The sequence below is a fragment of the Xenopus laevis genome, chromosome 7S (genome assembly GCF_017654675.1).
Source record: "Xenopus laevis strain J_2021 chromosome 7S, Xenopus_laevis_v10.1, whole genome shotgun sequence".
NCBI lineage: Eukaryota > Metazoa > Chordata > Amphibia > Anura > Pipidae > Xenopus > Xenopus laevis.
The window spans coordinates 107,416,741-107,441,951 of NC_054384.1; the positions used below are offsets into that span (position 1 = coordinate 107,416,741).

General features: G+C 40.7%; 1 protein-coding gene across 2 annotated transcripts in view; it reads left to right on the forward strand.

Moving 5' to 3' along the window:
• Positions 1-1,288: 1,288 nt before the first annotated feature.
• The window catches only part of LOC121396606 (sialoadhesin-like), a 37,635-nt gene continuing 13,712 nt past the window's right edge, over positions 1,289-25,211 (forward strand). The window contains exons 1-3 of one of the 2 annotated variants that reach the window (XM_041571710.1): positions 1,289-1,711; positions 21,942-22,022; positions 24,369-24,707. In XM_041571710.1, the coding sequence (XP_041427644.1) occupies positions 21,968-22,022; positions 24,369-24,707 (394 nt within the window). In that variant the 5' untranslated portion in view covers positions 1,289-1,711; positions 21,942-21,967. Of the gene's footprint in view, positions 1,712-21,813; positions 22,023-24,368; positions 24,708-25,211 lie in introns of those variants that run through there. The other variant, XM_041571711.1, reaches the window with a different exon arrangement.

The following is a 25,211-nucleotide window of genomic DNA, read 5'->3' on the forward strand; positions in this document are numbered from 1 at the left end:
TATTGTGTCCTTGTCTTTCTGCACAAGAAACCCACTTGTCTAACATTATATAAGATAATCCATCAGCCCCATCAACCCCATCCTGAGCACTCATAATAACAAATTCCAGGAACAAGGGCTAGTTTGTTAGTGAACTTGTATATGAAATAGTTTTGAAGTGGAAATGAGTAGATGATGTTTAGTTCCTCTTCATGAGAATATTCTCATATTAAGGAAGCTCAGCAGCTTATGCAGATATGTGTGAGACTTTCAGAAAGAAGAAGAACTGACTGCATGTTATATTAACACTTCCCTGCTAATTCTTCCTAATAACAGTGAAACCAGCATAGACCCAGAGGGAAATTAAAATTATAATTTTATAAAAAATCTAAAAAGAAAAAAACAGCAACTATAGTTACATAGTTACATAGTTAAATCGGGTTGAAAAAAGACAAAGTCCATCAAGTTCAACCCCTCCAAATGAAAACCCAGCATCCATACACACACCCCTCCCTACTGTCACATAAATTCTATATACCCATATCTATACTAACTATAGAGTTTAGTATCACAATAGCCTTTGTATTATGTCTGTCCAAGAAATCATCCAAGTCCCTCTTATAGTCATTAACTGAATCATCACCCGGCAGTGCATTCCCCAACCTCACTGTCCTCACTGTGATGAACCCCCTACTCTGTTCCTTTAAATGAAACTTCTTTTCCTCTAGTCTGAAGGGGAGGCCTCTGGTACGTGATTCTCTTTATGGGTAAAAAGGTCCCCTGCTATTTGTCTATAATGTCCTCTAATGTACTTGTAAAGTCTAATCATGTCCCCTCACAAGCGCCTTTTTTCCAGAGAAAACAACCCCAACCTTGTCAGTCTCCCCTCATAATTTAACTCTTCCCTCCCTCTAACCAGTTTAATTGCACTTCGTCTCTGCACTCTCTCCAGATCATTTTCCAGTTTGCTGCCCAGTTTTCCAGTTTAGACAAATCACTGTGCAAAGTGGCAGCATCCTGCATGGAACCTATAGTTCTGCACAATTTAGTCTCATCTGCAAAAATAGAAACAGTACTTTCAATGGCCACCTCCAGGTTATTAATAAACAAGTTGAAAAGCAAGGGACCTAGTACAGAGCCCTGCGGTACTCCACTTACAACACTGGTCCAATTCGAAAGTGTTCCATTTACCACCACTCTTTGTAGTCTATCTTTTAGCCAGTTCTCTATCCAGGTACAAATACTATGTTCCAGGCCAACGTTCCTTAGTTTAACCAGTAACCTTCTGTGTGGCACTGTATCAAATGCTTAAGCAAACTGTAAATAAATCACATCCACTGCCATCCTAGAATCGAGGTCCCTGCTGACCTTCTCAAATTAAGTGATTATATGAGGGGCAGTATTTGAAAACAACACATTTTGTAGAAAAAAAATATCTTAAGGCAATTTGCGCTAGTGTTATAGAATTTATAGAATAAAGACTATATTAACTAAATCCACACAGGAAGACTTGTGCAGGAGAACAAATACAATGGTTATGCATATACTCACAAATTTAGTGAGAATACAATTTATTCTATTCACTGCAAACCCTGGTGAGAAGAAGGAAATGGCAAGAAATCAACCACTTCCCTAAAAACTCAAATATGTGTTAGATACAATATCAAGGCACCCATATTCTTATTGTTATTTCCTTTGTCACATATCGTGTAGGGACATGCGATGAAGACTGGTATGTACTGTATTTATTAAACTAACACAGAAAGATTAAAAACATATTTTAAACGTACTCTGTACTCACCACAAAGGTTTTTATTTAAACTCTGGCATTTTCTATTGTGACAGAGATATTGTAAAATGAACACATTATTTTTCCTTAAAAGCTCATTATATGCTCATTTGTCTACAGGTCTATGCTGTCATAGCTTTATGGGATCTCTCTGTACAGACTATGAGCAAACTTAGGGACTGTTCCTGCTGAATTGTGCTTAGTACAGGGAATACCTATGCTGCCATAGTTTTATGGGATCTCTCTGTATAGACTATGAGCAAACTTAGGGACTGTTCCTGCTGAATTGTGCTTAGTACAGGGAATACCTATGCTGTCATAGTTTTATGGGATCTCTCTGTACAGACTATGAGCAAACTTAGGGACTGTTCCTGCTGAATTGTGCTTAGTACAGGGGAATACCTATGCTGTCATAGTTTTATGGGATCTCTCTGTATAGACTATGAGCAAACTTAGGGACTGTTCCTGCTGAATTGTGCTTAGTACAGGGAATACCTATGCTGCCATAGTTTAATGGGATCTCTCTGTACAGACTATAAGCAAATTTAAGGGACTGTTCCTGCTGAATTGTGCTTAGTACAGGGGAATATCTATGCTGCCATAGTTTTATGGAATCTCTCTGTACAGACTATGAGCAAACTTAGGGGACTGTTCCTGCTGAATTGTGCTTAGTACAGGGGAATACCTATGCTGCCATAGTTTTATGGGATCTCTCTGTACAGGCAAAATTAGGGGACTGTTAGTGCTGAATTAATATAGGCTATGAGGAGTTGCTGAATGATTATACATGTGCACAGAGATTTGATGGTCAGTCTAAACCACACCAACTCATTCAATTTAGGTTTCAATCCTACTCACAGTCTGATGTCTCATTATGTTGCACTTAAAAAATAGTTAAAGTGCTGCAACTATATATTCAACAGCAGAACAAACGATGTGCATCTCCTACTATTGGAAAGCTTTACATAATTAGATGAGATTAATATTGGTGAGCCCGTGATGCCCTTTATGGATTGCTACTAAGCTGATACTGGTAATGAAGAGCCATAAAACAGGTTTGGATAGAATGGAAGCAGGAACAAGAGAAAATGTTTCTAGGCACCCCAACTAAATTTCTTTAGGGACATCAAAGCAGTCAGTTTTGAAATTAAATATCAGGCAAGTATTCATTTAGTGCATTATATTCACTTGCCCCCATAAAACTGTCATGGAATTGAAATGAAATAACGAAGTTTTCACACAGCACTTTAGGGTGTTTGTTACAATATGTCAATTATAATAAATTTAACAATTTTAGCATTCTCAGGAAATGAAACTTCCTCTTCTACAGCAGAAATATATGTTAAAGGAAACACTTGCCTTTAAAAAGGAACATATCATTGCATTGCACTTATAGTAATTATCTATTACTAAGACCTGACTGGGAATGAGGAAGGCGATACTGTAAGAAACTTACCCTGGTGGTCTAGAAGGCAGCGGGGTCCACGCCGCGTCCTTGGCGTGGACGCCCGCTGCGCCGCTACTATCCTGCCTTTGCCGGCGCCATCTTGGATTACTAGGGCGCTAACTTTGCAAAGAAGTTTAATATTCCCTTAACACCTCTCATTCCTCCTGTAAGGATTCTGGCCATTGATAAAAACCCTTTGAAGTCTGGGCTGGTAACCCGGAAATCTGTGGCTTCGACTATGTGCATTGACAACTTGCACTCAGAGGAGATATCCTTCCATGCTATCGAGGGTTCTCTATCTTCTCCTCTGATTTTAGGGTTACCATGGCTGCAGGCACATAACCCCCACATTGATTGGGTAACTGGGGAGGTTATTCAGTGGGGTTCTGGGTGTAAAGATTCCTGTTTAGTTTCCACACTTGGGGTGGCAGCTGCTTCCCTCACAAAACTCCCTTCTGCTGAATTTTGCTCCAAGTCCTGTTCAGGGGTAAATAGTTCCCTTTTGACTAACCCTGTCGCTCTGAAAAAGACAGCTGTTAAGTCCCATGGGGAGGTACCTAAATATCGGGTTGGGGATTTGGTTTGGGTTTCCACGGGGAATATCAAGCTTAAAATACCATCTTTTAAGCGGGGGCCCAGGTGTATTGGTCCATACCCCATAGTGGAGATTGTAGACCCAAACTCTGTCCGTCTTGAATTGCCTGATTTATTTTTGTTATCTAATTTATTTCATATTTCTGTTTTGAAACCAGCCATACAGGTCCCTCAGCAATCCTGCCCTTCCCCAGTATTGGCTAAGATTCTGGCCAAATCAGATGTCAAGGGTAACCATCTTAAGAGACAGTCCCATCCCTGGTCTCCTGGTAAGGTTAAGGGTCCAGTGGCCCCTCTTAGAGGGGGGGGTAATGTAAGAAACTTACCCTGGTGGTCTAGTGGGGAGCGGGGTCCACGCTGCGTCCTTGGCGTGGCCCCCGCTGCGCCGCTCCTATCCTGCCTTTGCCGGCGCCATCTTGGATTACTAGGGCGCGCGCCTCTTAAAGGCGCAGTCGCGCTGGCGTGATTGCGCCAGTGCGAAATTGCGCACGTTTTGCGGCCAATTGGTTCCCTATTTAAGGCCCATTCAGACCTGTAGCCAGTGCCCGTTATAGGATCATATCCTGTGGTTTCCTGAGCTTTTTGCTACCTGTTTCTGAATTGCTATCCTGACTGATTATCCGTGTTTGACCCAGCCTGTTCCTGACTACTCTGCATTCTGTATCCTGACCCTCGCCTGCCTACGACAACTCTTCATGCTTAACCCCTTGCTTGATCACCCGGTTTGACCCTTGCCTGCCTGATGATTCTGATATCCGCCTACCTCGACCCAGCCTGTCTGACCATCCTTCTGCCTTATCCAGTCTGTCTGATTATCTGGTTTTGATCCCTTGCCTGCCTGACGATTCTGTTATCTGACTGTCCTGATCCGGTCTGTTCTGTTTCCACCTGACGCCTTGTCCTTGACCTTCTGCCCAAAGACTCTTGCTATCCGGTCGTGCCCCTTTGCCAGCCAGTACTCCTCGCCTTGTACCCCTCGTTAAGTCCAGGTGGCACCCAATTAAGCTGAGGGCTCCTCCCGAAGCCCAAAGGTGGTCACACTACTGGTGAAGCCGAGCCGAGACCAGGGTCCTTGGCATTTGTTCTGGTATTGGGTGCCGGCCGTGACAGATACTATTGTATTCTTGTATTCAGGTTAAGATTTCATGGGACCAAGACACTAGACCAAAATTGCCATTTTTTATTCATGTAGGTAGTGTTCTCCTTGCATCTGCCAAAATCAGCCTGTCAGATGCATAAGTGAGTTTCATAACTCCAGAGAATGACTTACCACTGCTCAAGAGTAAAGTAATAGTAATATTTATGCTGCTCCTTCCAATACTTGGCTCTCTGCATAGTGATATTAGGCTTGTGTGCACCCATATGCTATTTTAGGTCAACAAACAATTAACCATGTATGTGTTGGGATACCTGCTTTTGTGCTATGTTACTGAAATAAGTACATTTTAAATAGTGTGTGAGTGTGTGTGGAATGTGTCCCAGTGGCTAATTGTATTAATTGAATTGCAGTGTTTTCATCTCACAATCTATGTTGGGCCCACTGTTACTAATAGGCACCGTCTCTCCCTACTATACCTGCTATCCCACAGTCACACCTCCCTCCCAGAAGACTATTATCCCACTGGTTACTATAGACAACCATCTCCTCCCTTACTATCCTGCTATCCCCACAGTCACACTCCCTTCCCAGAGACTATTACCACTGTTACTATAGGCACCATCTCTCCCTACTATACCTGCTATCTCACAGTCACACTCCCTTCCCAGAGACTATTATCCACTGTTACTATAGACACCACTCTCCCTACTAACCTGCTATCCCACAGTCACACTCCCTTCCAGAGACTATTATCACTGTTACTATAGGCACATCTCTCCCTACTATAGCCTGCTATCCCACAGTCACACTCCCTTCCCAGAGACTATTATCCACTGTTACTATAGACACCCATCTCTCCCTACTATACCTGCTATCCCACAGTCACACTCCCTTCCCAGAGACTATTATCCACTGTTACTATAGGCACCATCTCTCTTTACTAAACCTGCTATCCTAGAGTCACACTCCCTTCCCAGAGACTATTATCCACTGTTACTATAGGCACCATCTCTCTTTACTATACCTGCTATCCTACAGTCACACTCCCTTCCCAGAGACTATTATTCACTGTTACTATAGGTACGATCTCTCCCTACTAAACCTGCTATCCCACAGTCTCACTCCCTTCCCAGAGACTATTATCCACTGTTACTATAGGTACATCTCTCCCTACTATACCTGCTATCCCACAGTCACACTCCCTTCCAGAGACTATTATCCACTGTTACTATAGACACAATCTCTCCCTACTATACCCTGATATCCCACAGTCACACTCCCTTCGCAGAGACTATTATCCACTATTACTATAGGACACATCTCCCCTACTATACCTGCTATCCCACAGTCACACTCCCTTCCCAGAGACTATTATCGCCACTGTTACTATAGACACCATCTCTCCTACTACACCTGCTATCCCACAGTCACACTCCCTTCCCAGAGACTATTATCCCACTGTTACTATAGGCACCATCTCTCCTACTATACCTGCTATCCCACAGTCACACTCCCTTCCCAGAGACTATTATCCACTGTTACTATAGGCCCATCTCTCCCTACTATACCTGTTATCCCACAGTCACACTCCTTCCCAGAGACTATTATCCACTGTTACTATAGGCACCATCTCTCCCTAACAATACCTGCTATCCCACAGTCACACTCCCTTCCCAGAGACTATTATCCACTGTTACTATAGACACCATCTCTCCCTACTATACCTGCTATCCACAGTCACACTCCCTTCCCAGAGACTATTATCCACTTTACTATAGGCACTATCTTCCCTACTATACCTGCTATCCCACAGTCACACTCCCTTCCCAGAGACTATTATCCACTGTTACTATAGGCACCATCTCTCTTTACTATACCTGCTATCCTACAGTCACACTCCCTTCCCAGAGACTATTATCCACTGTTACTATAGGTACGATCTCTCCCTACTATACCTGCTATCCCACAGTCCACTCCCTTACCAGAGACATTATCCACTGTTACTATAGGTACATCTCTCCCTACTTATACCTGCTATCCCACAGTCACACTCCCTTCCCAGAGACTATTAATCCACTGTTACTATAGACACAATCTCTCCCTACTATACCTGATATCGCCACAGTCACACTCCCTTCCCAGAGACTATTATCCCATATTACTATAGACACATCTCTCCCTACTATACCTGCTATCCACAGTCACACTCCCTTCCCAGAGACTATTATCCACTGTTACTATAGACACCATCTCTCCCTACTATACCTGCTATCCCACAGTCACACTCCCTTCCCAGAGACTATTATCCCACTGTTACTATAGGCACCATCTCTCCCTACTATACCTGTTATCCCACAGTCACACTCCCTTCCCAGAGACTATTATCCACTGTTACTATAGACACAATCTCTCCCTACTATACCTGATATCCCACAGTCACACTCCCTTCCCAGAGACTATTATCCACTATTACTATAGACACATCTCTCCCTACTATACCTGCTATCCCACAGTCACACTCCCTTCCCAGAGACTATTATCCCACTGTTACTATAGACACCATCTCTCCCTACTATACCTGCTATCCACAGTCACACTCCTTCCCAGAGACTATTATCCACTGTTACTATAGGCACCATCTCTCCCTACTATACCTGCTATCCCACAGTCCACCACTCCCTTCCCAGAGACTATTATCCACTGTTACTATAGGCACCATCTCTCCCTACTATACCTGCTTATCCCACAGTCACACTCCCTTCCCAGAGACTATTATCCCACTGTTACTATAGGCACCATCTCTCCCTACTATACCTGTTATCCCACAGTCACACTCCCTTCCAGAGACTATTATCCACTGTTACTATAGCACAATCTCTCCCTACTATACCTGATATCCCACAGTCACACTCCCTTCCCAGAGACTATTATCCACATTACTATAGACACATCTCTCCCTACTATACCTGCTATCCCACCAGTCACTCCCTTCCCAGAGACTATTATCCCACTGTTACTATAGACACCATCTCTCCCTACTATACCTGCTATCCCACAGTCACACTCCCTTCCCAGAGCTATTATCCACTGTTACTATAGGCCCATCTCTCCCTACTATACCTGCTATCCCCACGTCACACTCCCCCAAATTCCCTATAACTATTATCCTACTGCTACTATAGACACCATTATAGACACACTATGTGTGACCTCATACAGGCTGATCAGATTCACATCAATGGAGCAGGGGCACTGATCAGGGGCCTGCAAAAATACTGACAACAGACAGAGCCAACAGTGCGCTCGTAGCCTTAGCATTAAACCAGTAACTTTTGTGGGGAATTTTTAGATGTGGATCCAGAACCGAACCGAGCCGGTCGTGTGGGTACTAGGTAACATTAGTGCAATGATGTTTTGGGATGTTTCTTGAATAACTACATCAATAGAGAAGTGTAAATGTCTCTAATGATATCGGAACCTTGGGCTTCCTCCATACATATGCGTAAATCCTTCTCCCAAAGCTGAATTAATCTCATCTTTTGGGTTAATAATCATATAATATTGAGATAACTTGCTTTTGGAGGGGGAAATTGTAGGTACATTAATTCAAATAGCATTAGCTTTGGGAACTTTTTCTCATTTCCACAAGGTACATATATAAGGGGAAATTCACTAGCCAGCGCCGGCTTTGCTCACTTCGCAACACTTGGCCAGGTGTAGATTCGCCAGGACAATGCTAATTCACTAAAATCTGAAGTTGCGTCCAGGGCTCTGAACTCTGGAGAAGTTGCGCTAGCGTTACTGCGCCAATTAAATCTAAGTTGCGTCCAGGGTTGCCTAATTTGCATACGGCGGGAAGAACGTATATGTTGCAGCAAATACATTACATTACACAAGCCCAGGGAACCTTAAATGTAAAAAAAAATGTACGGACTTTTGCAGCCTATCAAAAAGTAAGACACCAGCATTTTTTGTAGGGATGCACCGAATCCACTATTTTGGATTCGGCTGAACCCCAGAATCCTTTGCGAAAGATTCGGCAGAATACCGAACCGAATCCTAATTTGCATATGCAAATTAGTGGTGGGAAGGGGAAAACATTTTTTACTTCCTTGTTTTCTGACAAAAAGTCACTCGATTTCCCTCCCCATCCCTAATTTGAATCACAGAAATTCACATTTCATATGCAAATTAGGATTTGGTTCGGCCAGGCAGAAGGATTAGGCTGAATCCGAATCCTGCTAAAAAAGGCCGAATCCTGGATTCGGTGCATCACTGATTTTTTGGGACTTAGAACATTTTTCAACTAAAAATAGAAGAAGCCCTATACATTCCATTGCACTTCGCCTGGTCTGAGCTGGCTAGGCAAGTTTGGCAGAACAGGTAAGTTTGAGTAAAAGGCACATCTTAATGAATTTGCGAAGTAACACTCTTTTTTCAGAGCAAAACTTTGTCTGGTGTAAGAGTGCAAAGTAGAGCTAGACAGTGGCGTAACTAGACCCCTAAGGGCCTTGGTACGGAAATTTAAATCTGGGCCCCCCTACCCCCACACGACCCTTATGCATTGGGCTGGAACACCACATTACTGACCTAATATCATAAGAGCAGTTCAACTGTTCCAGTAAAGCTAACATTAATATGATAAGTTGCTCATCACATACATATATAACTATTCAGAATACTAGTTCATGTATGTTCATAAGTCCACAGGAACATTACTCTTATTAAGAGAATTACTTCATGCAGCTTTGGACACTAAATAGTGGCACACTTGGATGGCACAGTGATAATATTCCTGCCTATAATATATCAGAATAATGTTCCTGTTCTGGCTACACTATATACGCACACAGAAACCCATTATCCAGAAAGCTCCGAATTACAGAAATGCCGCCTCCCATAGACTCCATTATAATCAAATAACCGAAGTTTTTAAAAATGATTTCCTTGTATCTGTAATAATAAAACAGTCGCTTGTACTTGAGCCCAACTAAGATATAATTAATCTTTATTGGAAGAAAAACCAGCCTATTGAGTTTATTTAATGTTTACATGATTTTCTAGTAGACTTAAGGTATATAGATCCAAATTACGGAAAGATCCGTTATCTTGAAACCCCAGGTCCTGAGCATTATGGATAACAGGTCCCATACCTGTACTTAAAACACAAGAGTCTGAAATATAATTTTTACTATGTTAAATACAAGAGCATTGAAGGGATCGTTCACATTTACATTAACCTTATTATGGTGCAGAGAGGGATATTCTGAGAAACTTTTGTTTTTTGTTTTTTACATTTTTTTAATTTGCCGTTTGCATTATTTAGCGTTTGATTCAGCAGCTCTCCAGGTTGCAATTTCAGCAGTCTGGTTGCTAGGGTCCAAATTACCCTAGCAACTATGAATTGATTTGAATGAAAGACTGGAATATAAATTGCAGAGAGCCTGAATAAAAAAAAATAGCAATAACAAACATATAACCTTACAAGACATTGTTGTTTAGATGGGGTCAGTGACCCCAATTTGAAAGCTGGAAAGACTCAGAAAGAGATAAATAAAAAATATTTTTTAAAAAAAGATAACCCATTGATGGTATTTCTTTTAGGGTGATATACTGCTGTTTTCTGTGCTTTGAGATTAAAATACACAGCCTTTCTATGTGTTTGGGCAATATATGGAACCATTTGGACAAATCCAGATGCAGACAGTAACCAGGAAATGTAAAAGAGTTGTAGGGGATGGTGGGCCACTGCTCAGTTAGAGACTAATAAATTACTAGCATATACTGTGAGGCCAATAGGTTATCAGAGTAGCAGAGAGGGAGAGAATATATTCAGTTCCGTGTCAATGATTGCATCTGTTACACAATGCCATTCCCAGGCAGCCAGAAGAACTGGGGTTAATTTATGTACCTCACATATTTGAAGATGTCCACATTCCTGCACACAATAGCAGTTCTACAATCCCGACATTTCAGAGCATGAACTGATACGGATAGGCAGGCTCTTTTCAGTATGGAGGGGCGTGTCCAGAAGCAGAGAGTTTGAGAGTGGAAACGGCGGGCCAGTCTGACCCTGGCTGTCTCGATCAGGAGGAATTGCCGCCAAATGGATTGAACTGTTTAGGCATACAAGCGCGCCGTCGGTGACGTCATGCACAACGTGCCACGGAGAAAGGTGCACTTGAATACTCAAACCAATTTCTCTTCAGGGACACAGGCCCCTTTGCGGGTGCAGAGGCATGGACCCTGGTTCAGCTACACCCTTTGCACCCCCGGTAGTTCCGCCACTGGAGCTAGAGTCTATCTCCTTCACTAACGAAGGTACGCCTTTGCCTATTAGTAAATCAGTAAAGTCCCTAAATGATGTCAAACTGGCAAATTTTCGCTAACTTTAGTCACTTCGCCCTTTAGTGAATTTCCCCCCATGTCTTATTTGGTGGTATCACAATTCCTGAAGTTTTTGCCATGACAGTAGATAGTCTGACTTGGTCGAAGAGTAAATAGAATGCAAATCATTTTGTATCCACCATTGGAAAAAACCCAAGTGTTCCAGTCAGTGGAGAGACTGAGAAAGTCCTGAAAAGAAACTATAATAAATGTAGTGGGGCTGACATTTTTATTGCAGTAATTCTTCCCAACCATTACAGTTTAAGTTTGCTCCAGGAAGTTATCATCTTAAGTATCATTTGAGATATTTTATCATAGTTACCTCCTGAAAATGCACCATAGTCACAATATATATTAACCCCTAAATACATTAGGCTATGTGTCTGCCAGTGGAATTGGAAGTTGTTTTCTAATAGCTTAGCAATGTGATTGGGCAGATTTATGTCAAGGGCTTCTGTCTTGGTAACGTTAACTATGCGAACTGAAATATTTGCAAAGTTGTGTAGCATGCGGGAAAATAACCTTTTTTGTTTTTTTTGCCATAATGCCAGCATCTTTGCAGTGAATCTTTTGTGTATTGTTTAAAGTGCATCAATGTGTACACAGAATTTACAAACTATTGCATTTCAGGAGTAACGCTATAGTAAAATGAGTGGCACCTTTGCTCTACAGAAAAGCTTCACCCCAATATATGCTCCCCATGAGACCCTTTTCTTCTCAGGGAGTGAGCCCTCTTAATGGTGTGGAGACAGGGTGTCGGGCAACTATAACGGCATTTAATGCAGAATAATTGGGCACAGTGGTTCTTGCAACATAATCATATAACTTATTTATTGATGAATAACACAATCCACATAGGAGTTCACTTAGAGAAAAAGCAGGAGAAACAGGAACATGTAACATCAATGGATAGGCAAATTAGTGATGGTTGAATCTGACCCGTTTTGCATAAAATTTGCATTAAAGTCTATGAGTAACAAATTGTGCAAAAAATATTTGATGCAGCAAATAAAGCAGCTGCTTTATTTGCTACATGTATACTTTGCCCTGGCAGGGGGTACGGCTTGCACCCGGGGCTGCAAGGAGCCTAATCCACTTTTGAAGCACACTTTAACTACATTTACTGAATAAATATTTGATGTGCTACAAATTTTTCAACCCATTAGAGTCTATGGCCACCATTTCTGTGGCCAAACTTGGTGAAAAATTTCGCTCATCACTTATATGTATATACTCAAAGCCAGGACTGTATTTAGATCTGTCAGGTGATGGTATTTTTTGTAGTACCATTTTGACCTCGTGTAAGACAAAACTCAGTAAAGGAAAACCTTTAGAAATAGTCAGGCAATTTATTCTTACATAATACAACATAACAGTTTTGTCTGGGTAAGCTGTTGGAGTAACACACAGAATGTCAGCCAAGGACTTACCAAAGACACACCTCTTGGTCCAGGCATTATATAGCTTTCAGAAGGCTTTTACAATAAGTGTGACAAGGGTTTTCAACGGAAATACCATAAATAGTCTGTCTCCTCCTTGTACATTAATGTCTAAATGATTTACTTAGTCTTACATGTTATCAAAGGATGTTGTAACATCTGTGCCTAGCTCCAACGGTCCACAGCCTCGCAATCAGCTATCGGCTAACCAAGGCCATTGTGGTATTTCAAAATTATTCGAGCAGCACTTCAGCCAGTAAGGGGCCCCCATCAGACAGACTGGCGTTGTGCTAACACTCTGGAATTTAAGTAACAGAGTGATGATCTTTTGTTTGTATGGCCTAGTATAAGCTATATGAGTGACCATTGTCCACAGTAGACCATTAGTCCATCCTGCCTTGGGCCATATAGCGTTATGGTGTCATAGAGGGTGGGGGTGACAACTATCAACCCTCTGACACTAGCCATTCGTCCGTCTTAGGAATTGGACCGTTCCAGATATTTTTTACATTACCTCTCTTGAAACATTAAAATATGTTTCACATTAGTAATTACAGGCACAGTAAGAGTGCTGAGAGGACCCCCAGGAACAAGGGAGGTCTATTATAATGGACAGTGGTGTGCACTACTGTGAGTTACAGTTCAACTGTCGTGGCAGCCACCAATACAGAAGTGCAGCTGAAAAGCTGAAATGAATGAAAACAAAGAAAACAGGAAGCTAGAGGGCTAGAGGTATTTCCTGTTTTTGAGGAACTAACGTGACTACGAACCGCTGGAACCGCACAATGAAGCAAGAGCTGTCTGAATATAACAGTAGCCTAAGATTTAAGCAAATATATGATTATAGTGAAGTTAGGTTTCAAATAAGCAAAATAAAGCATACAGAGAGATAATAAAAGGAAATCATTGCATAGAGATAATGAGACATGGTAATAATCATCCTGAGTAAGATAAAATGTAAAATGAGATTAGTAAAATGAAAAATTTAAATGAAGCTAAAATGAAAATACTGAAATGAGGCTAAAAATGCTAAATTCAAACTTTTTTCTTTTCTCTATTATCTAACTTAACCCTTCTACTATCAACTTTCTTGTTCCTCTCTTTTGCTTCTAGCTTCCTTTGATTCTCAGGCACTTTCCTGACTTTCTAGGGCACATACTTGACCTTTTACCTCTTTTGCCTGCCTCTCTCTTTCTCTTAGCTATGACGGGAAAACAACTCATCATAGAGTGGGGAGGCTGACGGCTCTATGTATGCCTTATGAGTTAATCTGTGTGTTTTTAGTCAGACGCACTTCTGCAGCATCCCCCGTCGCCCCCCTTTTTCTCTACTTTGTATTGTACGGGCGGCGGGGTAGAGCTTAGCTGTGGGGCTGGGACAGCCTGCTCGTCTGTATCTGAGCTATAACTTTCAGAGAACTTATCTCTGAGCTGTCTTTTTTTTCTTGTCAAACCTCCCCTATAAGGCTGAAGAAAAGTTTTAATCTTATAGATGTAAATCAAATGAAAGCAGAAGTTGGAAGGTACTTATAGCACAAATTCTAACAGAGAAATATAGACCAAGTATTAATGCTAGGATGACATGGATAGACTTAATGAAACTTCCAATGGAGTTGTTTTAACCAGCTATAAAATTTACTTAATCATTTGGAATAACTGAGCTGTTCTATAAAAACATACACTTATGTTGCAGCTCTAAAACTTTGACTATATGACATTCAGCAAACATTTCAGAACAATATGAGTACAACCTTCTTTTTCCTATCAAACACATGCTAATCTAAATCATACTATTTTGGTCAGCTACTCTATTTTTTTTTTTTATAGATTTAACATTATGGGCAGGACTGGTCTTGGAATCTAGACTCTACTCAATACTAACATTAGCACATGACAGAATTCTATTATTATGGGGTCTATCATTTTTTTCTATGTCAGTGCTGTTTACACACAAACCAGCTACATATAGAGCTGAGACCTGGGGCAATAATACAATAATGAGTAATTACAGGAAACTTTCCTCTAAAACCTTTTTAAACAGATACAATTTTACCTTTGGTTGTTTTCATAACTAATCTAAAATTAAACATATAAAGAAAATATTACATTATCACATTCCATTGTTCTTATAAATTGTACACAATTTAACTATATCCAATTCAATACTGTATGAGTTGAAAACTTAAAATTTAACTCATTTCAATATCAGTCCATCAGTTCAGTTATAGAGGAAAGTCCAATCAGAGAGACATCATGGCTTGTGGATAGACATATGAAGTAATATTCAACAGTCACTTGTATTCAGTTCAATGCAGCAGTCTCTGTACAGTTCTTAAGAGTTCATAATCAGTCCATGGATTCCGATATTAGGATAGGCAAAATGTAAAGGCATCACAGATACGAATGGCAAACTTTGAAATGACTCTTTGTATGTATGTAGAGTTTCTTTCAATGAGTGGTGGATCAATGATGGATGTTCTATTTGGAATGGATTGGAATAATCTCAACAGCTACTGATGGAATTTGCTCAGATCACCAACCTGGAAACAAAGAGACAATGTGACAATATCTGGTGTTCTGGTAATACTGACTTATCTAGTGTACTAGCTAAAGAACTCTAATGAAACTACTGTATGAACTGTCAGTAATGAGAAGTGGTTGTACATTTATGATATGAGTGAAAGACTTTTGTTTTCTTGTGGTTAATTCATATGAAGAAAGTCCACAACACCTGATAGGATTGTTGCAGAGAATTGATAGGGACAGCTGGGAATAAATCCAACCAAATGCTGCAGTAATTGTGTTGTTGGAAGTGGGATGGTACAAAGACACAACTCCACTTAATATCAGTGTCATTTGCAATTTGTAACAGAATCGAAAATTTAATTATGTAAACTATCAAATACAACCTGTACTGTTTCCTTCTTATAACAAAATAATATTGATTAATCATAACCAGGAAAACATTTAACAAGTTCTCTCTTGTACCTTTATATATTTATATATATTTATATTTTTTAGCCTAAATGAGAATGACATAGACCCATTTTAGTAGCATAATTTATTTTTTTTTCAAATTTGGTAGTGAAATTACTGATTATCAGATAAAATCAACAATAAATTTAAGTCACTTCTGCATTTTCTTACACTTGCAGACTTGTGATGCAAGATACACAAGTGCAAAGATTACGGGAGAAATTTTCTGTAGCAGCGGCACAAGCACATAAGCTGCATTTTTATTAACTGAAACTTATTTAATTAGAATAAATAGTAACAACAACATAACCCACAATTAATACTCCTCTCTTGTTGTACTGCAAATGCAGTACAATAATATGAAATAATAGATTCACATCTGTCTAGAGAATAATGAAAATAATTTAACCTGTACCAATGAGTGAATCGGGTATAGATCCAAACTGCATCAAGTTTACCTTCATGTTGGTGAAAAAGATCCAGACATAGGAGATACAGAAAAAATACAGATGAGTATGAAACAGTAAAGTTAAAAATATTTGCTGTGGTTAAAAGTTCCTGAGCCAGCTGCCTGACAAAAAAAAGAAGTTACAAAACAGTGAGAGAAGTTGAGCATCTGAAATATTGTGCAACGGAGGATTCTGGGAAGTGTAGTTTTTATGACAGTACCAGCAAATAGAATCCTTCTTGTTATTAATTAGACTATGAACTAGATTTCCTCTTAAAGGGTGCTGTAAGTCTAATGCACCATGAAGTACTTCAGTGTGAAACAACTGACCATGATTTATTTGGTCGTCAGGACATTTGTCTTCAGAAGATTCAGGGGAAGTACTACTGTTAATAAGCTTAAAACATTCTGAACCATTAGCTCAATAAGAATCTTCATTACTGGGGGCTGCACCGTCTGTGAAACAAAAAGTTCTGAGACTGTGTAACCCTGTGTCACTCTAAAATTGCCAATAGGCACATTCAAAATAGCATTTAATTGCTCCTTAGTATCCATATAAAGGACTGGATCTAAGTTTGCTGAGCAAGGAGCAGAGAATAGGTTGTAATGTCTCAGCTGAAGTATATGTGAGAAATATCACTTTCTATTGTTGGCAAAAGCCTGCTAAATCTAATGGCATGCAATTTGTATAGTAAAATATTTACTCTTTCACATATCCTTTATCTGTCACAGTAGAATGTCAAGTTGTGAGGGAAGAAAACTATCGCCTTCTGGCCAGGAAAACGCAGTCTTGTCCCCTCCACTGTGACACTTAACAAAGGCTTTGAAACTTAAAATGTTTTGGGCACTCAACTAGCATATCTAGGAGGATTGTTAGATATTCCAAACTGATGGAACATGTTTTTTTCTTTCAGATCACAAGTAAAACATAATACACTTAGAAAAGAGTTATCAATCTGACACATAAAGACAAAAAAGAGAAATAAGGTTTGTTTGAGACAAAAAACTTCAACAAAGAACATTTAAAGAGACAACACTAATATTTCTGTTAAAATAGAAAGACAAGTGGAGTGAATTAACCTTATTCACGAGTAACCCATTCACAAACAGAAATACACAAGAGAACTAATGTTACTATGAGAATAATATCAAAGAAGACAATGTTAGGATAAGATAAGAATAGAGACATGATAGTCAAAAACAAAATGACAATATTTTAATGACAGACACATAGAACAAATATTATATTACAAGAGGTACCTATGAAAACTTATAAACATTAAAGGGAACCAAAAACAGTAAGGTAAACATATTCATTACAGACACATCAAAGTCATATAACCGTCAAGTCAAGTCAAGTCAAGTCAAGTCAAGTCCTTTTCTTTCTAACATACACACAAGTATTACATTCACAATATGCTCTAACAGACCTGTAGGATGCAAAAAAGCTTAGCAGCGAGCTATTAACATTGGTTTATAAAACAAACAGGGCAAACAAACAGACATATAAACTGGAGTCACCTGCAGGAGAAAATGATGTTATACTTTTCTCTGTAATTTAGAAGAGGCTTACAATTGAGTGGAAAGGGAGCAAATAGGTTTGAAGTTGCAGACAACACCTAAATGTTTGTATGACTCTCGTTTTTCATCTGACAATTCAAACGGACCGGAAAGTGATTCACACTTCACATTCTAAAGAATTTCCTTCAGAAAACCTAGTTTTCCGTATTTCTGGCCTGCTAGGTCGCCCCATAAACAGGAACCGCAGAAAAACTCCTAAACAACAAGCAGACTCTGAGATAGAGCCACAAATTCTCTCACACACCATTACACATATGACAGTTACACTAAAGTTATTCACACACTCAGCTAGGCAAACATACAACATTCATGGATCCTTTTGCATACATCAAACAACATACAGTACACGTGTAATTTCTATTTCAAGATGTTTTAGACTACACTTCATGATAAGAAATAAGAGACGTACAAAATACAAAAAACAGGAAGGAAACTGCGGATTCCTATCATGAATGGCAGATAATTTCAGCTGATTAACACAACAATTAACAAAACAATAGGCAAAAAGAAGAAGTTAGAAAAACATATATACCCCACCCAGGGGGGTACTTACGCGCGTGTATCCATCATCCGTTAAAGTAAAGCTTTACGGGGAAACCATCCTGGAAAAGAAAATATCCACGGGTATCTACAGACATCCGAGAACAAAGGTCCTCAGGTACACTCCAGTAAGACAGCCTGGAGCCCTCCATTGCCTGAAAAAATGACTGGAAAAAACCGGATCACAGTCGTCGGGTCACCATATGATGGTATTTTTTGTAGTACCATTTTGACCTCGTGTAAGACAAAACTCAGTAAAGGAAAACCTTTAGAAATAGTCAGGCAATTTATTCTTACATAATACAACATAACAGTTTTGTCTGGGTAAGCTGTTGGAGTAACACACAGAATGTCAGCCAAGGACTTACCAAAGACACACCTCTTGGTCCAGGCATTATATAGCTTTCAGAAGGCTTTTACAATAAGTGTGACAAGGGTTTCACGGAAATACCATACATAGTCTGTCTCCTCCTTGTACAATTAATGTCTAAATGATTTACTTAGTCTTACATGTTATCAAAGGAATGTTGTAACATACTGTGCCTAGCTCCAACGGTCCACAGCCTCGCAATCAGCTATCGGCTAACCAAGGCCATTGTGGTATTTCAAGTTATTCGAGCAGCACTTCAGCAGTAAGGGGCCCCCATCAGACAGACTGGCGTTGTGCTAACACTCTGGAATTTAAGTAACAGAGTGATGATCTTTTGTTTGTATGGCCTAGTATAAGCTATATGAGTGACCATTGTCCACAGTAGACCATTAGTCCTTAAAGTCCATCCTGCCTTGGGCCATATAGCGTTATGGCGTCATAGAGGGTGGGGGTGACAACTATCAACCCTCTGACACTAGCCATTCGTCCGTCTTAGGAATTGGACCGTTCCAGATATTTTTACACAGGGGGCTTATCGGCTCCCAGCGGGAGTAGTCAGGACCAAGGAGGAAGCCCAACAAGGGTTAAAGTCAGAGTATGCAGTACAAATAGGCATCAGGCACAATCGTTAAAATCCAGGCAAGGGTTCAAACAGGCAGGCAGATAAGGATCAGAGTCAGGATCACAGCAGGAATCAAAACCAGGAATCAGACAGACATACACCCAGGTACTCACAGGATTGACGACCTATAATTGGGCATGAGTTTCAGCGTCCAGGGCGCCCTTTTATTACAAAATCCCGGCACCAGCGATGACGTCATCATACAGCGACGCCACACCCATGTGTTCAGTATGGGCACCGCCATCTTGGATTTTCATTGTGACCGCCGGGGAGGTAAGCAGCGCCGTCGGGGGCTTCCAGCAGTCCTGACAATGTCTTTTTTTCTGCTCTAGACATCGGACCTAAACCAGTCTGGCCCCTTACCCCTCACCCCAGCTCTTTCACCAGATTTCCAATGGAAATCCATGGAAGAGGCTGGGCGATTTTTTTTTTTTTTTAATTTCAAAAAATAATTTCGAGGTAACCGAGGGCCGCCCCCCAAATCCTGCTGCCCAAGGCACAGGCTCTCGGGTGCTCACAGCACCAATGGTCAGTATAATTCCCCACAGGGTGCAAGAGAGAATACAAAGCAGACGCAGGAGTACTCCAAGTTTTCAGCCTTTTCCCTAAGTGGAGATAAGTCTGACAGGGGCCCTGAGGCTCATTTATTAAAGGTCGAATTTTGAATTCATGTAAATTTTTTAAAACTCTATTAAATTCAAATATATTCAAAATTCAACTGGAGGGTTATTTGTAAAAAAAATCTAAAATCTACAACTCTGGCGAATTACCCCGACCTGAAAACTCGAATCGAATTTGATTAAACTCGATTTGAGTTTTTTTTCTCCAAAAAAAACTCGAATGTCAGGAATGCTACTAATGTCCAAATTGGTCCCTGGTCCTCTCCCATTGACTTAAACATGAACTCAGCAGGTTTTAGGTAGCGAATAGTCGAATTTGAGTTCTTAAAGGGCCAGAGTGTGCAAAAGCTCAAAATTTGAATTTGAATTCAAACTCAAATCAAGTTTGGATAATTCACAATTAAAATTTTAGAGTTTCGACCAGAAAAAAAATCGAAAATTCGAATTTTCAATTCGACCCTTAATAAATCTGCCCCTTAGTGGGTTATTTATTGAAGTCCGATTTTATCTGGTCTGACTTTTTATGGGCAAAAACCACCATTTTTTCATAGGAAAAAAAAAAAGAGTTTTTCGAGATTTATTAAACTCAATGGTGTTAAAAGTCCGAATCAAAAAGTACTCCATCTCAGACCTACCGAGTTCATGTTGAAGTCAATGGCAGATGTCCCGTTTATACCCTGATCTGCACTGTTTCATTCAATAATCCAAAGATTTTGTGGTTTCAGGAGTCAAATCAGAAAAAGTCATAGGTTTCTGCAACAAATCTGCGGAAAAAAATAGTATGAATCTGATTTTTTTATTATTTTATGGAGTTTTTTCCTGCATAAGAAATTTTACTGAAAATGTATTGATAAATAGGGGGGGGGGCTCTGTGCAGAGTGCTTTTCAGAAAAGTGTGAGAACTTTTTGGATTTTGATAAATAAACCCTTAGTCCCTACTTTTTAGCAATTAGTGCCCATAATCCTTATTCCACTCAACACTCCTAGGTGGAGCCTCAGCTGCTTGCATAAATAGCTCTAACTATCACTCCTAGTGACCTATTAACGTGAGTAGCCTGTCACTAGTTACAGCTGATCTGTCTAGGTCCCAAGTGCAACCCTGCTGTTATCCAGAGTTGGACTGGCCCACCTGGATAACAGGAAAACTCCCGGTGGGCCCAGGTGTCAGTGGGCCTCTTGCTTCTAATCATTTGGCCTGTTTCATGGTCATTCCCTATTTCTTTATGGGAACAAAGAGGTTTAATAATGGAAGTATAGTATGTAGAGAAAAAAGACTAGAAGAATAAAGAGGTTTAGTGAGGAGAAGAAGTATAATACAGTAGTTTTGAAAGTGGGCCCTCAGCCTAAGGTTTTCTGGTGGGCCCCTGGCATCCCAGTCTGACACTGCTGTTATCTCTACCTTAAAGGAAAACTATACCCCCCCAAACAATGTAGGTCTCTACTAAAAGATACTGAGTAAAACAGCTCATGTGTAAAACCCTGGTTCATGTAAATGAACCATTATCATAATAATATACCTTTTTATTAGTATGTGCCATTGGGTAATCATAAATAAAATTGCCATTTTAAAATATAAGGGCCGCCCCCTGGGATCGTACGATTCACTGTGCACACATACAAACCACATGTAAGGTCACATGAGCCAATTAACAGACAGAGTTCTGCCTTTTGCTTCCTCACTTCTTCCTGTTACAGTTAGAGCTGCAGTATTTCTGGTCAGGTGATCTCTGAGGCAGCGCAGATAGAGTCACGAAATGGTGGTTCAAGGCAAGAGATGTAAAAGGGCAATATTTATGTAAATATATATTCCAGTTTGGTAAGATTCTTAAATATGTCATTCATTTTGATATAAACTACTGTATCTGTTGCTTAAGTATTCATTTTGGGGGTATAGTTTTCCTTTAATTACCTCTCCATACTTCCTTTCCTGTTGTGTCTTTCTTTTACATTTGTCTTGAGTAGGGTGCATTGTGCAAGAACACCTGTGATATGCTTAAAAACATCTTTATTTGCTTTCTTTTTAGTAATCAGATGCTTATTTTTTAATGCAGGAAAAGGACAATTCTGGGTGCATTAAATGATGGAGAGCTACATGCACGTTTATAGGATCATTCTCATGGTTGTTCTTCAAGGTAAAACCAACACTGCCCCATACAATACAGATAATTAAGTTTTAGAAAAAAATATATGGTTTGTGTGTCTCATCCCGTTGAGTAACACAGAGTACTGCCAATGTCCCAGAGAGACTGATTTTTTTACTGGCATATTTCAGCTGGTACAGTATGGCCCCAAATCAAACATATCAACAAACATATCCCACAGTGAGTATTCATAACTAGTGTTAGGCAAATCAGACCCATTTTACACTTCGCAGAAAATCCACCAAATGGCGAAAATCCACCGCAATGCATTGAAGTCTATGGGTGACAGTTTATGAGTAAGTGCACAAAATGCATTAGGCCTTCAACTGTAATGTCCAAATAAATGTTTTAGATTTTTTAACCACTTTTTGGTTGATTTTGTGGAGAAAACTCACAATTTCTGTTGTTGTTCCAGAGGTTTTTTTTTACCTCGAATGACCTCAAAATTCGAATAGTATCTTATTTAAGAAAAAACTCGACCGTCTAAAACTTGATCAAATATTACATACCCGACAGGTCGAATCAAATTCTAATCAAATTCGACTAAACTCGAATGTCAGGAAGGCTAGTAACATCTTCAAATGGGTCACTGGACCTCTGCCATTGACTTCTACATGAGCTCGGCAGGTTTTAGGTGGTGAATAGTTAAATTTGAGTTGTTCCCAGGGTCCAGGTATGATAAATCTTGATTTCGAGTTTGGATTATTCCCAACTCGAATTTGTGAGCTTTGACCAAAAATCCAACTTGAAAAAACTGAATTTACAATTTGAACCTTAAATCTGTCTCTACAAGTGTTATATAATTCCATCACTGGGGGAGATGGTTGTATACTCTTGCACCTGAATATTCTTACTAACTTAAATTTGGCAGGGAGTGTCCTGCATGAAGTGCCCATAACTATATGAATTTTAAGGTTACCCAGCCAATGAAATGGTAAGGTTTAACATGAAATGCCAAATTGCTGTTTATCAGTAAATTTGTTTTCTTTTTTACTAGACTAATAAAGGCTAAAGTGGGTTTTGCTAGAATTAAATTTAATCAATTAATTTTTTTGAATTTCATTCTGTCACGAATTGGCACCCAGAATCGAGAACCAAAGCTAGGCTCCCTGGTCTCGGTTCTTGCTTCCACCTTTAACAGCCACCTTTCACCTTGGGAGGAGCCCTCGGCTAATTGGATCCCGCCAGGTCTTATTAAGAGAGGAGCCAAGCGAGAGTTCTGGACGAGCAGAGGGGCACTATCATTAAGCAAAGTCTTTTGGGCAGAAGGTCACAGTTCAAGGGATAGACGAAAACATAGTCAATGAGTCAGGCAGGCAAGGGTCAAAACCAGGAGATCAATCAAGAGTGGTCAAACAGGCACAGGACAGATTTCGGAGTGTAGAATAGTCGGTTACCAGGCAGGGGTCAGGATCACAGAAAGGGTCGGACTGGGCCAGCGGGACACCGAGACACTGGGAAAAAACCTGGTGGGCCCGGCTCTTTTGGGTCCCGTCGGCCCAGACCCGCTGCTTACACTTCCGCCTTAGCTCCAGGATCTCGGTTGCGCAGGGGGGAGGGGGCGCCGGCTTACTGCAGTTTTTGCTTATCTCCTGGACCCCGTCCATCTCCCCTCCTGCACGCACGCAGAGGAGGAGAGATGGGTGGTTTGCAGCTGGGGGGCTTAGGGGATGGTGTGGGGGGCCCCTGAGGCTGCGGGCCCTGGGCCCCCCAGTCCGACGCCAGCGCCAAAGCGCCTATAAAAACCAGAAGTGCGCGCCGCACATGCCCTAGAACTACCCAGCCGGCAAGGAAGGACCACAAGGCGGAGAGCGTCCCTGACGACCCCGTAGACCACCAGGGTGAGTGTTTATTACACATTCCCCTTTAAGCTGCAGTAAATGTCTGGCTTCATAATTAGTGACGATTGAATCTGTCCTGTTCTGCATCTCTAAAAATTTGCAAAAGGCATTGAACGCCATTTTTTTGCACAAGCCGAGCAACTTGTCCCATAGGCTCAAGGGAAAAAAAGTTGCCCGACCTGTGCAAAAAAAATGCCATAGCCATTCAATGCATTTTGCCAAAAATGTCACTCATCACTATGAATAATGTGATTCAAGAAATATGTTCTCTTTATTGAGGGTCAAGATGCTCCTGTGCCTGTTCTTCTGAGATGCGCCCCTTGGTTGCCTGTGACTCTGTAAAGCGGCTTTTATTTATTTATTATTTTTTTTTTTTTTAAATGACCACATTTTGACTGAAAAAGGATTTTATGTGCAGTTTTGCTCTCTCTGGTCATAGAAATGTGCTACAGTCTCTATATACTGTGTGTGTTGCACTAATGTGTCTGTTTGTCAGGCTGGTTCCCAGGTTCCTACAGTAAGAAGTCGGCATTTACCCTCCCTAAATCCATCAGAGCATTGAGAGGATCCTGTGTGGAGATTCCCTTCAGCTGCCCCAGGAACTATAGGAACTTCAATCTGGTTTGGTACAAGGAAATCGAACTTCAATTTGACTATAAAATATTCAACCACCGGGATTCCTCTGATGTGAATGAACATTACAGAGGTCGCACTTCCCTGGTCGGCAATGAACCAAACAGCTGCTCCCTGAGGATTAATGATGTGCAAGAAACTGGCACTTTTTATCCCTATATAAATAGCAAAAAGTCTCAGACTGTGAATGTTCAGGTCTCAGGTAAATTTCTATATAAGAAATATAAGGACACCCACACTATCTCACATTGGAAACCCTACAATCAGTAAATATACTGTATCTATTGTTGGGCTGTACAGTGGCGGGCATGTGCCTACAGGGTCAGACTGGAGCCTTGGGGGCCCACTGGGGCTACAAAATGAAGGGCCCTCCTGCCAGTCCTCGAGGCCCCCTCTAAACTTCTGGAATGCGCATTGCAGCAAAACAGCTGGTCAGCCGGGGGAGACGTTCTGGGCCAGTGGGGGCTCGCCTTTTTTTCCTGGTGTCCCTCTGGCCAAGTCTTACCCTGTGCGCCTATACCCAAAAAAAAGGGACCAGATTCAGTTCAGTGAGAAAAAGGTTTATCACGTGAAAACTCATGGACAGTTGCAATTCAATTCAGAAAAATCTCGTGGGTTAGCATGTGAAACCTATGGGAAATAAGGTGGAACTTTTTCTCACTGAATTGGATCTGGCCCAAAGTGTTAGGAATTATGGAGCCATGAA